Here is a 15,781-nt window from a genome sequence, read left to right on the forward strand (position 1 = left end):
AATCTAAGTGCCGTTCTTAGTGAAGGAATGAACTTGCTTGGTATCAAAGTCTTCCCTGTCTTTGAAAAGGCAGAGATTCTCTTCACGTCACACTGCACGTCCTCCAATGAAGAACGCTTAAGACAGTTTATTGCTAGTGCAGACAACTAAAAGTTATAAGACTTCCCAGTTAGCCTACAGTCTTTTCAGCCATATCAATATCCCTGACTTTGTACCTAGAAAGGCCTGCTCAGTACTATACCTACTCACTGTAAAAGGGTATCGACTATAATGATGATAGCGATGATGACATTTCCAGGGTTATCTGTCCACTTGTGTATGATGGTCAGACCCTTTTGGACCTTAGTGCTTGCTGTCAATAAATGTTAAGATGTTGTGCCCTTTGTGTGCATAGAACAGTGTTGGTAGCACTTTTATCTTGAGGTTCATGACTAGCCAGCTATAAGGACTTGGAGATGCGGAGTGAGATGAAACTTGGTTTAAGTTCTCAGATGGCAGGCAGGACTGTTCACTGACATCTGGGCATGCAGACAGTTATGCTTCAATCTTTACTATGTATTTCCACCTTATTATATATTATCTACAGTAATGTGTTAACTTTCAGCATGAGACATTTCTAAGACTGATCTTCAGTAATAAGGTCAGCGAGGGAGAGCTCATTAATTTGTCTGCATTATCTAACATTTTCCTGATGCAGAAAGAGACACCAAGCCTAAATGGTCTGACTTTTTATGTGCATTTATCATTCTTCCTCCACTCTATTCTTACCTTCCCTCTTAATCTTTTTCTACCTATCCAGTGCCATCTTTATTGCCTTTGTGGATTCCCTCTGCACCAGCCATTTTGGCAGTCCATTCTATGGGCTCACAATACATTCTGTAAAAAGTACTTTCAGAGGTCCATGGGGTAGTTTGTTCCCATAGCCTACTGTATGCCTACCTACCCTCTTCCATGATCATGTACACTAATCTCATGGTCTTCTCATCTCTTCTCATTTCAAGTGAGAAAAGTTCCATCTCCTCCAGCCTCCAATTACATTCCTTCTTCTCCATTCCACATATTTTTTGGTAGCTTTCTTTGAATTCCTTCTAGCAGCCTGGTGTCCATTTCCTTACATGGCTTCCAGAATTCCAAGTGACACTGAAAGTGTGATTTGAGTAAGGCCCTGAAGTATGGCAGCTTTACCTCTTAGGTTCTGGAATCTCTCCCCATGAGAATACATCTCAGCATTCTGCTTTCTCCTACCATTGCCATCTCCCTGTGTCTTAATAGTATTTCTGAACAGCATGGCCTGCTCTCAAAACCTTTTTGAGAAGATTCGTAAGCCATGTATGCTATACCAGGAACTGGACAAGTCAAATTTCTATACCTACAAAATGATTTAAAAATTGATTCATTGAATTATGTTGTCAGTTACATCACTTGAGTCTGGAAAGAATTCACAGTAAACAGTTTTACATCTACTGGAACTTGTGTGGCTTTCTACATTTTTATAAATTTAAACTGGCATAACTTACATCATCAAAGACTGTTCTGCCTGCAGGTTTTGTGGAAATAATGGCTTCAGAATTCCTTTTCAGGTTGTCAGGAAATGTTCGCAGCATTGTTGTTTGAGCCAAAGGAGGAAGTTCATGATGTCCTAGTTAAGCAAATTAAATATTCTTAATGGAATCATTTAAATCTCTTCATAAAAAGACAGCCAAACCCGTGCTTCACAAACTACTCCTCTCATCTAGTATATTTCTGGTACAGCATGCATATATAGTAGAACTAACGAACTATACTATCTTTTATAATACAATTTCCAAAGTATGTTACTGAAGTGATGCAACAAACAAGATGGGAAACTGGAAAAAGAAACAGAAAACAGCTATGTTCTACTTAGAGAAAACAAAAATATTTCTATTAACTAATTATTCAGCCAACTTCAGCTGGACTAGAAGGGTTATAGTTTGTCACCTACCTCTTTACTTGCGCAATCAAGCCAAATCAATGTGTAACTCACTGGAACCCGCTTCTTTATTTCCTTGCCTTGCTTTTACTGACACTTTCATGCACCAATCAAAAAGCTGATACCCATCCAATTGTCCAAGTTACAGTTGAACTGGGTAAGGGAGGAACTATGCTTCACATCGATGTGGAGTCTGTTCCAGAGAAGAGGTAGTCTCTAGGGGTTTACTATGGTTTGTGCGAATGACATTCTGTCGGCAGCACTGCTGCCGAAAATCAGAATGTTGTGCACAAAACATAAATGGATGGGATAGGTGAACATACTTATGCGAATGGTGTAGTGCATTCGCATAAGTGTATTCGACTATCTGCACGGAGATCGTGGTACAGTGGGGATTGGAAATTCATCCATACCCCCAATGTAGTGCGATCTCTGAGTTGGAATACATTAGTAGGGGGGTGTGCAGGGGGGGCTTGACCCCCTGCAAAAACGTGATTTATCATATAGGAGTCTGATTTACATCAGCTCCTACACAGCTATCACATGATGGATTCGGCCACAATGTCGACTCAAATGTGGTTGGAATGCATTTTTTCGGGTTTACTATTCGTTGTTTCAAACGGCAAATGTTTTGCTGTTCGAACAAACAGTAGTAAACTGTCTCTAGGATACAAACCTGTCTCTCCAGTAGGCCCTATTTATATCACAGGCAAGGTTTAAGCGTTTAGAATGGGTAATTTTGGTGCTGCTTGTTTTGCAGATAGGCAGGATGTCAATCAGGGCATAGCTCTTCCCTAAACAGCCTATAGAAGATAGAATACAGGGTCAGGGTCTTGAGGCATTCTGCATAGGACATGTTACTTATGTCCTCTATTCTTTTAGTGAGGAACTTCTTTGGACGTTCCAGTTGTTGGATGTACCTGGTTAGGTAAATACCATCGGGGCAATGTACTCAATGATAGGTCTGATGAATGCTGAATACAGTGGAACAATGACTTCCTTGGGCCTAGATGCCATATCTTTGTTTATAGAATGATTTTCTCAATATCATAGACACATGATGGTCAAAGGCTAGATTAATGTTTATGTGTATCCTCAAGTACCTGGTACTGGGTCAACTCTTAGGGGTGTGTTATCAATATGATAGCTACCAAAGGTGGATGACTTCTGGAAGGATACTATTACGCACTTCCTAGCATTTACTTTTAGTCCATGGCTATGACACCAGTTTTTTTGTCTGTGTCAGCCCTTCCTGGAGAATATTTGTGTCACTGGAGGATTCTGTGACTACACCTAATTTGCAATCATCTGCAAATTTAGTCAGCCAGAGGCCATTGGTATTGGCCTTGATTTCAGAGAAGTAAATGCCAAATAGGAGCAGTCTCAGGATCGATCGCTGAGGAACTCCGCTTGTGACTGGCCTCTTTGTAGAGGTGAACTCCTCAATTCTAAGTTCCTGGGTCCTGTCTGTGAGCCAGCTGGGTATCCACCAGGTAACATAAGGGTTTATACTTAACCTCCTGAGTTTGTGAACAATGCCCGAGTACGGTATTCTGTTAAATGCATTGGCCAGGTCAAGGCAGACAATGTGAACTGTTTTTCCCTCATCCATTGCTTTGGTGACCTTCTCAAAGAAGTCCACCATGTTGAGTAGGCATGACCTGCCCTTGATGAAACCAAACTGACTTGGGTCCTGTGTCCGGAGGTTTCCTAGGTCTTTGTTGATCATTTCCATGATAATTCTTTCCACGGCTTTGCATATGAGATTAGTAAGACTTATGAGTCTGTAATTTCCAGGGTCTGTAAATGGCCCACCTTTGTGCAGAGGGATTACTGTTGCTCTTCTCTATTTGTGAGGCATGAAGCCTGTTTGGAGGCTACAGTTAAATAGTAATTCCAGAGGGCCTGATAGGTCATGTTTCATGCTATTTAGAAGGCATCCTGGGATATAGTCTGGGCCTATTAATGCAGTGTTCCTGGCCTTAGAGAGGGCATTAAGGACCTGTTCCCTTGTGATAGCAGGGGAGTTATAATTGACAGTATTTCCTGATGGAAGGCTGAGGGGGAGAGGGGTAAACTTAGAGCTGAATTTGTCAGTCAGTAGGTTTGCTGTATCTTCTGGCTGTGCATAGGCGGCTCTAACAACAATGAGCTCTGCACACAACTGTGTATTGCCTTAGTGATTGTGGACACACCTTAAGAATGCTCTGTAGTTGTCCTTGGCCTGTTTCCCATTTAATAGTGGGGAAATTAATGTCACACATGAATATGGTACTGGGGTGGATGGTGAAATGTTTCCAATAAGGCTAAATACATGCTATGGGTTTCTTGGATCATACAGTGGGATTTACAGCCTGGAAGAAAGTGGTATGGGATTTTTCCTATGGTGATTTGAACATGGAGAAGCTCAAGTGCATTGTCCTGTTTGACCAGCCTTGAAGTATATTTATCTTTGATATAAATCGAGATACCTCCACCTTTAGTCCTTTTTTTTCATTTCTCCAAGTCCTCTGGGTTTCTAATATAATGACAGGAATGGACCCCATTCCTAAGTGACAGTATGATTAAAGTTCATGAAATTAGTATTGTTTCAATCTTTGACATTAGCCAGAAGTGCTCATTGCATCACCTGCAATGTGCCTAGTAATGACTCCTGCAATTCGTAGAGAGTTACATGTATGAGTAACATATCTAAATACGATTGTAGATTATTTTTTATAAGACATGTTGCTCCTACTACTACTAGAACTGTCTGGGTATCTTTCTTCCACTTGCTCTAGTTTCTGCCTGAAAATCCTGACATTTTATGACTTTCTGTCTCTCTGTATGCAAGACACTATAGTCACTGGGTGTAGTGATTTCAATGATCAATGCAACTTTTGTCTTCTTTTCATGGATCACTATATCTGGTTTTCTCAAATCTATCTTTTGAACTGTTGGTAATAGGTGATCCCATGTGATGTAAACTATCATTTTCTATGATGCTGTGTGGCTTATGTTCCAGTGTTTTTCAGCTACTTCAATGTTATAATGTTTGCACAATTGCCAGTGCAACAGTCTTGTCACATTATTATGCCTTTCAGTATACAGTTTTTCTGCCATTAGTATGTCACAATCAGCAACAAGGTGGGCAACCTTAGTCCCTGTGCGTGTAGTCTAAATATGTCGAAGGCATTATAGCCTTGCACTGCCGGTATGCTCTCCATGAATTTATACCATGTGTCAGGGACTGCACAGACACCAGCATTCTCAAGAGTGAGGAGAGCTTGTAGGGAGTGGAGCTTTTTGTTTAGATTTCTAGCATAGAGCAGTAACACTTTCAGATTTTCTTGGTTTTGATTTGATATGTTGGAAGTATTTTCAGTTTGGCATTGCCTAAAAAAGGCACTACTGGAGATGATAATGTTTTAGCTAATATCTGAAAGCCTAGGGGGGAGAGGTGCAGACCATCCCTGGCAAAGTAGTATGGTCTGTTAACCATTTCCTTCCATGCTGACAAATACTGCATCCCCTTAGAATGGCACCAGAAACTATGCCAATTATTAAAGTCAGTCGTCTTCTGTTTATATAGTGGCATCAACTTTGGAGAAGGTAAAATGCTGCTCAATGTTAGGCTCATAGCAGCCTGGGACACATTTTCCAAGAACTCCATGATGTCTCTCTTCATACAGTCTAGGGAGGTATGTCTAAGGTCATTTACATCCACATGGACTATGACTGAGTCACACTGCTACTTGTGGTTGGTCCAATGACCTGAGTGTGTGAAAATGTGGCAGATCCTGGCAGCTGATAAACAACTCACTATGACTTTCTCCTTACTCAGCCTGGTGAGAGGAACATCAATGGGTCTCACAATGGAGTCTCCAATGCCCAGAATGTTGGATTGTCTGGTGGCTTGCCTTATGGGCTTAGAAGTACAGGCTCCATGAGATGTGGCTGTTGTTTTGAAAGAGTGCATGTGGAGCTGCTGAGGGCATTTGTTATATATACTTCATCTAGGAGGTCTTTGGTTGTTTAGGAAGGTTACATTTAAGTGCCTCAGCATATGCGGGTCTATATGTCTGCTTTGAACTGTCTGTGATGGGTGCAGCGAGTGTGCTACTAACAACCTGATTGACATTAGGAGTGCTTTTATGCAAGAGCTTTGCCTCCAGTGACACTGTGCAAATACATCTCTCACATACCATATCAGTTTGTTTGAGAATTAACTGGGTGTCAGTAAGCATGAGGCAATTTTTGCATTGCCTCCGGTATCCATATCCACCAAGATGGAAATGGAAATAGTGAGAAAGTTCATATCCATGGCAAAAGGTCCTTTTTATTGATTAGATGATTGGAGTGAGAATATAAAATTACATTAGGAGGAAATAACATTCCTATACTAGAAAAAATCCTCGCTTGGACATCTAAAACTATTCAAAATGAAACATTCAGCCTAGGTAACGTTAACATTGACTGGTTAGAACTTACCAAAAAACAGTCCACCTCCAATATAAACCTGTTCTCCTACACCCAAGTATTAACAGACATTACCAGACCACCATTAAATAACACCCTCTAGAAGTGCCAGTCCTTTGAGTGAAGGCTTCTTTAGGGTTTGTACCATTTTATTGTAAAGTAAATTTTCGGTTTCCCATCCATAGATCCAAGGTGCATTTGAATGGTCACGGATGGGCTTTGTTTTATATATATATATATATATATATATATATATATATATATATATATATATATATAGGGAGTCTGTTCCAGAGCAGAACTATCCACTGTGTGATAAACCTGCCCCTCCAAACCAGTCTGTTAATGTTGCAGAAGAAGGTTAGACGGAATATTCCTAATGCTACTTGACTTGCTAATGTACAGTAAATTCATCGGTATTTGGTCAGGGGATGCCTTTTATGCCAGACATAGGTCATCTCTTAGCAGTATGTAGGATATAAAATCAGTCCATGTTGGATATATTGTTTAGGCCTTTTATCTTTTTAGTAAAGTATCTCTGTGGGTGTTAGAGCTGCTGCATGTGTTTGGACAGATACATCCCAAAGGGAGCTTTATACTCAATGACTGACCTAATGAGGGCTGAGTAAAGGGGGAGAATGACATCCCTAGATCTAGATACAATCTCTTTGTTTTCATGCTGTGCACTATAAAATGACTTTCTTATGATAATGGACACATGTTGGCTGAAATTAGGTCACTGTCCACATAAGTTTCCAAATCCTGAACAACTGAGTCAACTCTTAGGAGCATATTGTCAATGCGGTAGTTCCTCAGGGTAGATGGCTTCCCAAAGGATACAATTATATATTTTTGATATTTAGTTTCAGTCCATGATTTTGGCACAAGTTATTTGGGACAAACCTTCCTACAGGATGGCAAAGTCATGTGATGATTCAAGGATTGCAAACTTAGTCAGCCACAGCCCTTTGGTACTGGCTTTTATTTAGGATAAGTAGTTTCCAAACAGAAGAGGTCCCAGCACAGAGCCCTGGGGGACTCCATTGGTGAGGTATGCAGTGTGTACCATTTTACCATCATTCATTCCTTTGGTGACCTTATCAAAGGAGTCCACTAGGTTAAGTAAGCATGACCTGCCCTTGAGACAGGTCCAGTGTTTGGAGGTTATCTATGTCCTTATTAATTAGTTCCATGATAAGTCTTTCCATGGCTTTGCATATGCAGCTGGTCAGACTTACAGGTCTGTAATTGCCTGGGTCTGTGGAAGTTCTTCCCTTATGCAGGGGAATTGGCTGTAGCTGTTCTCCACTTGCCTGGTACAAAACCTGTATGGAGGCTGAGACTGAACACTGTTGTTGGGGGGGGGTGGCTTAAAAGTGCTTCATGCTACTTAAAATGCATTCAGGGATATTGGCAGGACCCATCAATGCAGTATTTTTAACTTCTGATAGCATTTTTAGAACTTGGTCTTGTGTGATAGTTGAAGGTGAGCTAGATTCCAATACATTTTTAGAGAGAGATGGAGGGAAGACAAGGGTAAAGTCAGAGATTAATTTATCAGCCAGAAGGCTGGCTGTGTCTTCAGCCTCAGTGTAGTTAACATCATTTTGTGATTGTCTATGGTTTTGGTATCTATTTTAGCCTCAAACTTGGCTTTGGTGGATTTTATTTAGCTCCTGAGTTTATTTATTTCAGAGATAAGGACACTATTATTCTGGAAATTAATCTTCTTACTTTTGGTCAAAATTCTTTTCCTTTTATTGTAAAGCTTGTTGATACAATGGTTCTGCCATGTGGGTTTGTTTCTAGGATTTTCCCTGCACTTGTATCTACAAGGTACAGCTGTATCTATGCGGCAGTTTACATGCTGAAACAGTGTGGTGGTGTACATTTCCACACATTCAGTGGAGTTAACTTGGTTTGGTGAGAATTTGGAGCCTGCCAATGTATCATTTAAGAGTAGGTAGTTTGTCTTAGAGAAACTGCTAAAGGTACCTTGGGTAGAAGGGATCTCTGGTTCCAATTTTATTTCAAGAGGAGACAGCTTTATGGTCAAACCTAACAAGTGATGAAGATACACAAGGAATAATGCAAGATGCCCCCAAGATCTAAGACATTATTCCCCCAGTGGATACTTATGACTAATATTCCAGGGCATTTACACTGACAAAGTCCAGGAATTCTGGTGCTTGTGCACTAGTAGTGGTGTAGGTTTCCCAGTCTATACTTGGATAGTTTAAATCATATAGCAAAACAGTACTGGTTTAACACTGAGTGATTTTATTTCCTGTAGCTGGGAATTGTGGCTTTCTTTCATCATCGAGGGAGTTATATAGCTAACTAATATATGGTATGGGACCTTTCTGATGGTTATTTGGACACAAAGTGGCTCTAGTGTACCATGCTGTTTTACTAGACCTGATGTGAATCTCTTTGGCTGAACTCTGAGACACCTCCTCCTTTCTTCCCCTCCTGTGCAGTAGCTGGTCTAAACATTTAAACCATGTCTCAGTCACTACACAGGCTTCAATGTCCTCCAGGGTGAGAACAGCATGTAGGGAGTGGAATTTCTTGTTTAGGTTCCTACCAACACCTTCATATTTTCCTTTGCTTGTTTAGTTATTTTGGTAGGTTTTTCAGGGTAGCATTGTCTTTAAAAAGCACTATGTCTTTGCCAATAATCAAAACCCTAAAGAAGACATATGTAGGCCATCCTTGGCGAAATAGCATGGTTTGTAAATCATATATTCCCAGCCTGACAAACATTGGACCCGCTTCGAATGACACCAAAAGCTACTCCAATTATTGAAGTCAATTATTTTTTGCTCATAGTTTGGCATCACCCTTAGGGAATTTAAAATACTGCTCAATGCTAGGCTCATACCTGCCTTTGACACAGTGTCTGAAAACTCCATTATGTATCTCTTCACATAGTCTAAGGAGGTACACCTCAAGTCATTGACACTGGCATGAACTATGACAGAGTCATACTGGTACTTGTTGTTCAAGGACTTGAGTGTGTGCATGATCTGATGGATCCTGGTACCAGACAAGCAACTAACTGTTACTCCTTCCTTGCTCAGCTTGGTAAGAGTTATTTATATATATATATATATATATATATATATATATATATATATATATATATATATATATGTCTTACAATGGAGTCACCTATAACAAGAATGCTTGTTTGGGTTGATGCCTGCCTTGCAGGCTCACTATCAGTAACTTTAGGACTCCTTGTGCTATAGGAGGAAGTAGGCATAACTTGCTGAGTGTGCTTTGTGCCTTTAAAGGGTTTTAGAGGACTTTGAGGTTTAGGGGAGTTAATCTTTAGATCCTCAGCATATGATGGATTATGTGCATTGTGATGGCCTTGGAGAGTTGTGATGTGTGGTGTAATGCTGACTATTTTGGAGTCTGAGCTTACTGTGTGTGTGACAGATTTTTGCCTCCAGTGATATTATACATGTACATCTCTTGTACACTGTGTTATGCTACTTGAATAAATGATGATCATTAGACAGCATGAGACAATTCTTACACTGTCTCAAGAGATCTATCTCAATTAGGCTGGCTACAGAAGTTGTGAGGAAGTGCTGGTCCATTATTCCAACAGGAATGACACAGACGGCAGGAATTACTATACCTGCTTGGAGTCTGGTTTGTTTAGGATAATGTTTGGGTGGACTTGCTGCTGAGAATTTAAAGTTTAATACAAAACAACTAACCTGGAAGCATTCTTCTGCAACCAGAAGGGACCAGTAAACTAATTACAATAAAAACTCACCAATTTAACACTAAAATCAGTACAACCAATATCAATACACTCAATATTAAGCAATTTTATCAAAGGTCTTTTAGACTGGTTAATAGTTTAACAGGAGAAACGTTGCAAAATGACACATGCCCACTGTCAACCGCCAATAAGTGGGGAGAGGGATGGAATTAAACTGTTAAATCATCGTAAGGGGTGGGTAACAACAGATACAGTAGACTTAACAACTTAACAGGTAGGAGGGAAAAACTATTTAGACTGTTAGCTCTGAGCTGACTGGCCTGGAACTGCCTTAATGCAAACATTAGTCCAGAACTAGCCTGACATACACTCAGTACATAATAATAAAAACCAGGTTTATTACCAACAGTTAATCTTCTTAAATAAGCAAAATGCAGTGGAACTGTATACTGGAATTACTAATATAGGCTTAAATACCTTAGCTAAAGCAGATACAGAATGTTAAAATGAATTTAAAAACACATCAAGGAATGAAAATTGTAACTTATCATTCTTTCTTTATGCTATGCAACAATAATAATACCTATAATAATTCTACTTTCAGACCACTTTTCGGCTGTGCTGATTATAAGTTCATTGGCCATTTTAGTGGGGTAATGAATACAGACTTTAATATTTATGTTCATAGGTTCATACTAGGCTATCTGCCCTAGGGCATTTATAAGCCTAGCCAGAGTGTGTTTGGCTTTCGCCACCCATTTTAAATTAATTTTGCTATGCCCTTTTTCGAGGTTAGTATACTGTGCCTCTGTCTAACAGTGACACAGAAGTGATACCTGGGGTAAACCTATGATCTCCCATCCACTCATCAAGATTCCTCTTGAAGAGAGTCAATGAGGGACTCTGCCTAACCTGGACTGGGATTTTATTCCAGAGTGAAGGGAGCCTCTGGGTTATGAATCTGTCCCTCCAGCATGTCCTATTTATTTCAGTGCTGAGGTTCAAGTCTCTCGAGCGCGTAGCTCGATGCGATTTGGATTTTCTGAGGTGCAGCATGTCCATTAATTCCGGGTTGGACATGGCTTTATACATCAGGCACAGATCGCCTCTGAGCAGGCGGTAAGCCACTGAGTAGAGCTGGAGTTTCTTTAACCGGGCAGCATATGGCATCTGTTTGAGCCCTTTGATCCTCTTGGTGAGGTACTTTTGGGGTCTTTCCAGTTGCTGCAGGTGTCTGGTAAGGTACATCCCAAAAGGGGCATTGTACTCAATTATGGGCCTGATGAGGGATGAGTAAAGAGGCACGATGACCTCCCCTGATCTAGATGTGAATCCCTTCATGATTAGGTGGGCTATATAAAATGTTTTTCTAACCACTTTGGCCACATGGTTGTCAAATGAGAGATTACTATCAACTTGGATCCCCAAGTCCCTAATTACTTCTTCTGTACTTAATGGATTACCACCTATGTGGTAATTTGTGGGCACTTTGTTTTTGCCAAAGGGGATGACTATACACTTTTGGCGTTTAGCTTGAGGCCATGGCTCTGGCACCAGTTGTCTGTTTCTATGAGGCCCTTTTGGAGGATGCTTGTGTCGGCTGGAGAGTCGATTATGGCACCCAGTTTGTTGATTATTCAACTGCAGTGGTGGCGCTGCGATAGCGTTGTCGCCTCACAGGAAGACGTTGTCCTGTTCGATTCTCAGCTAAAGCGTCTTGTGTGTGGAGACATGCATGAATGGGCGTACCTTCGTTGAAGGTTGTGCGTCAGGGCTAGCAACTCGGTATGTAAAAATCTACTGCCAATCATTAGTGGACCGGAGTTTCGCTGTGGCGACCCCTAAACGGGAAAAGCCGAAAGATACAACAGCAACAACATGTTTGTATTTTACATTTTACACCTGCTTTGACTTGATGACCCAGAGTTTTTTTAATTGCCTTTACTGGTTTTCAGCATTTTAAGAGCAAAGGAAAGTTGATCCTCTTTGAATATTTTCAGATTTGACCTTGTGACTTAGGGCTTCTCTTTCATCCAATGTAATATGAATATCTAGGCAACTGCTTCGCTGTTTGTTATAAATGTGCTTTTGTATACACTGTTGAATTAATGCATTCATTTTAATATTGTTGGATAAGACAAGTCAGCAGAGTTTGCTGTTTCTATACACAAGTTATTGCATTGCTAGCTTAAAGAGCTGATTGAAGGTTTATATTTTTTTGATGGAGTGTTTTGCATTAGTTTTTAAGTATCATTCTTTTTTTAAAAATTGACCAACTTACATGAAGTCAGTACTAACTTTGAAATATTATTGAGACAGATAAAGTTCTAGTCTGAGCATTAATGTACAGTAAATGGTAGTCAGGTGTTAGAAAGATTGTTAGTTTTCATTATTGTTTTATACGTTTAAGACTTATATTATGATAAAATGGTTAAAGCAAAAAAACGAAGGATGTAAGGAAAGAGAACAAAAGGGAAATGAAACATTACTGATACTTCTGAGAAATAATGCAAGGCTATGCAAGATTTTTCATTATGAAATGTAGAAACTAATTCAAGGGAAAATTTTAAGATAATAAACAATAGTAAGTTACAGAAGTCAGAGAAACATGGAGGAAAGACAAAGAAGAGTGTAATTTGACACATGAAAAAGAAGTCTACAGGTTAAAATACACACAAATGAACTTTCCTTTTGTCTTAAGGAAGTTAATGGAAAAAGGGAACATTTAAAAGAAAAGATTCTAGATGAAATGTGTGGTTAGTTTAAAAATACCTATCAAGATCATTTAAAAATAAGTCAGAAAAAAACAAAGGAAAAGGGAGTTATAATGAAAATTGAACTGAGGGAGAAACAGACAGTGATAAAATTGGCAAGGAAAGTGATGACATACCTATACAATTTCAAAGAGATCCTTTAAAATATACAACATATAATTCTGAATGGAATGAAACTGGGAATTTAAACTGTATAAACTATTTAATATCAACTTTTCATGAGGAAAAAGCAGATAAACATAATATCAAATTAAAGGAAAGAAACCTGGTAGATAATGGGGAAAACAAAATATATGAAGAATTGTTAATGGATATCAAAGATAATTAATTAGCTAAAGAATCTGATGTATGAACTTATGATTAATTATGGACTAATACACAAGTTAAGATATGAAGTTGCTAGAAGACAAAATGAATAAAAGCAATGAAGTTAGGGATTTTTAAGCTATGTATATGATACTTAACGGAGAAGGTGAAACTAATAAAGAGGCAAATGATAAGTAAAATAAAGATGTAAGAAGTGATAATATCAAAGCAAAAGACACAGGAAGAAAAGCAAAGGGAAATATAGCAACAAACAGAAAAAAAAAGAGATTAGAAATCTCCAGGTCATAAATGAGAAATTTAAAGATAAGAGATTTGTAAGGAACAGTTGCAGGAAAAAAAATCTTAAATAAGACAGAATAAACTTATATGGAAAAATACAGCAAATTGTTGATGCAATATCAATGAACAGCAACATGATACTCATAGCTTAAAAGATTCCTAAAATGACAAAGAAAAGTTGGGAGTCAACAATGGAATTATCAAAGGGAAGATTAAGATACAAAAAGCAAATGTGCGAAGACAAGGCATTATAAGAGGATGATGCAAGAAGTAAATGAAAAATTTATTCTACCAAAATTGTTACCTTCAAAAACTGACATGGAGATTAAATGTCATATTCAGAGTCATCAGTTTGTTTGGAAAATCTAATAAACTTAGTATTGAGAAAAATAATCACAACTTCAGATTTTTTTTTAAATTCAAAGCAAAAGAAAGGAGAGTGTAGTGCTAGCAATTTAGGTATATACATTGTTGACTGTAATCAGTCCTTCACAGTATATGGTTGAGAAGTGAAATTTGACAACTCTGCTGAGTTTAGAACAGGCAGTGGTAAAGTGAAGCAGAATTTACGAAGTAGTTCCAAAAGAAAATAATAAAACGAGACAAGAGTATGGTAATTCTAATTTGATTAATGGTGAAGAATTGCTAGATTACTCAGGTATGTCGGGGGGGGGATGATAAAAGACATGGAGATGTTTAGTACAGAAAGTAAACCAGAAGTGTATTTGGTAATGATTTATAATGTACCAAGACTAGATTTATACTGTAGCAAAATTAGAAAAAAACATCATGGAAACTAAAAAATCATTTGAAATTCTTTTTGAGACAATTCTGCAAAAATATATACATCTGCATAATATAAAATGGGTTGAGTGAGCCATAACAATAATATAAACAGCTGTGTTGTGCAGCAAGAAGCTAAAATTCAACATATGGAAAGACATCAATAAATCTGATGATACAGGTGTAAATATGGTTAGCAGACACATTTAAGTAACTGATTTATCAACACAGGTAAAGAACATTACTAATACTATCTTAAAGTATAGGAGGAAAAATTAGGATAAAGACTTTATGGAATTTATTAATCAGTTTGAACTTATACATTTTCAAGAAACCTGGGTTTCAGAAAATAATGATGTTAGCATTATTGGGTATGAAGTCTATGAAATAAAGGCTAAAAGATGGAAAATGATTGGTAGACTTAAAGGAAGAATGATAATGCTTATAAAATAACTAAATTATTAAAATCAAAACTTATTTATGAATCAGAGTTTTATTCAGTTACTCAGATAGGGAGGGGGTTGGCATGAGGGGAGGGGGTTGGCATAATGGTTAAGGTGTTCACCTTACAGACACAAGTTGCAGGGTTGAATTCTCACATGGGGTAATTGGCTAGGCTTAAAATGGCCCACAGGGGCAGTTAGCCTAGTACTAACCTATAAACTATAAACCTATAAAGTACAGCTAAAGAAATTAATCTGATTAGTGTATATTCTTCTGATAAGATATGACTGAATGTAACATATGAGAAAGTACAGACAGCACATTAATAAATCTTTAAACAAAAGGTGATCGGGCAGACCTGATAATATTTTAATGCAAGAACAGGATTGTATAAGAATATGATTTATGTAAATGGAGAGGAGCAGATAACCAAAAGATCCACACACCAATAAAATGGGAAACATCTACTGAAATTTACTGAGAAATTTAATTTACAAACACTTAATGGAGAAACAAGACAAAATGGAACATATACATTTATATAAAGTCAGGTTAAACCAATAACAGATTATTTAGTGACAGATTTACATTAATCAGTTTTATCATAAGTAGATTATACAATGGAACATAATCATATGTCTATGTATTTTGAAATGGAAATTAAGACAAGGAAAAGTAATTTTAAGAATAGAAAAGTTTCATGTAGAACTGAAGGAAAGTCTAAGAATCATCTAGAGATAATAAATAACATTAACAGGACCTTTTTATTATGGCTTCATAAGCAATGTAAGGAAAATAAAACAAGTCTGAGAACATTATTGAGAGTTTGGTTTAGGCCAAGAGATATAACACTACAAGAATTATTAAAGCAAGCAAACAAAGACAATAACAGAATGGTAAAGGGGAAAGAGACTGTCATTACCTATAAGAAACAATGATACAAGAACATATTGGAGGTTATTGTCAGCAAATATTGGTAAAAAAGATCCAAATAAACAGAAATAGATGAATTATATTACAAAC

General features: G+C 38.1%; 1 protein-coding gene across 1 annotated transcript in view; it reads right to left on the bottom strand.

The window, feature by feature from the left end:
* ERN2 (endoplasmic reticulum to nucleus signaling 2) overlaps window positions 1–15,781 on the bottom strand; it is an 886,535-nt gene that overhangs the window by 315,901 nt on the left and 554,853 nt on the right. Inside the window, exon 11 of the mRNA XM_044089233.1 lies at window positions 1,518–1,639. Within this exon, the coding sequence (XP_043945168.1) occupies window positions 1,518–1,639 (122 nt within the window). The remainder of the gene's footprint in view (window positions 1–1,517; window positions 1,640–15,781) is intronic.

Source organism: Protopterus annectens, chromosome 12.part0 (genome assembly GCF_019279795.1).
Source record: "Protopterus annectens isolate FY-2018-M chromosome 12.part0, PAN1.0, whole genome shotgun sequence".
NCBI classification, from domain to species: Eukaryota; Metazoa; Chordata; order Ceratodontiformes; family Protopteridae; genus Protopterus; species Protopterus annectens.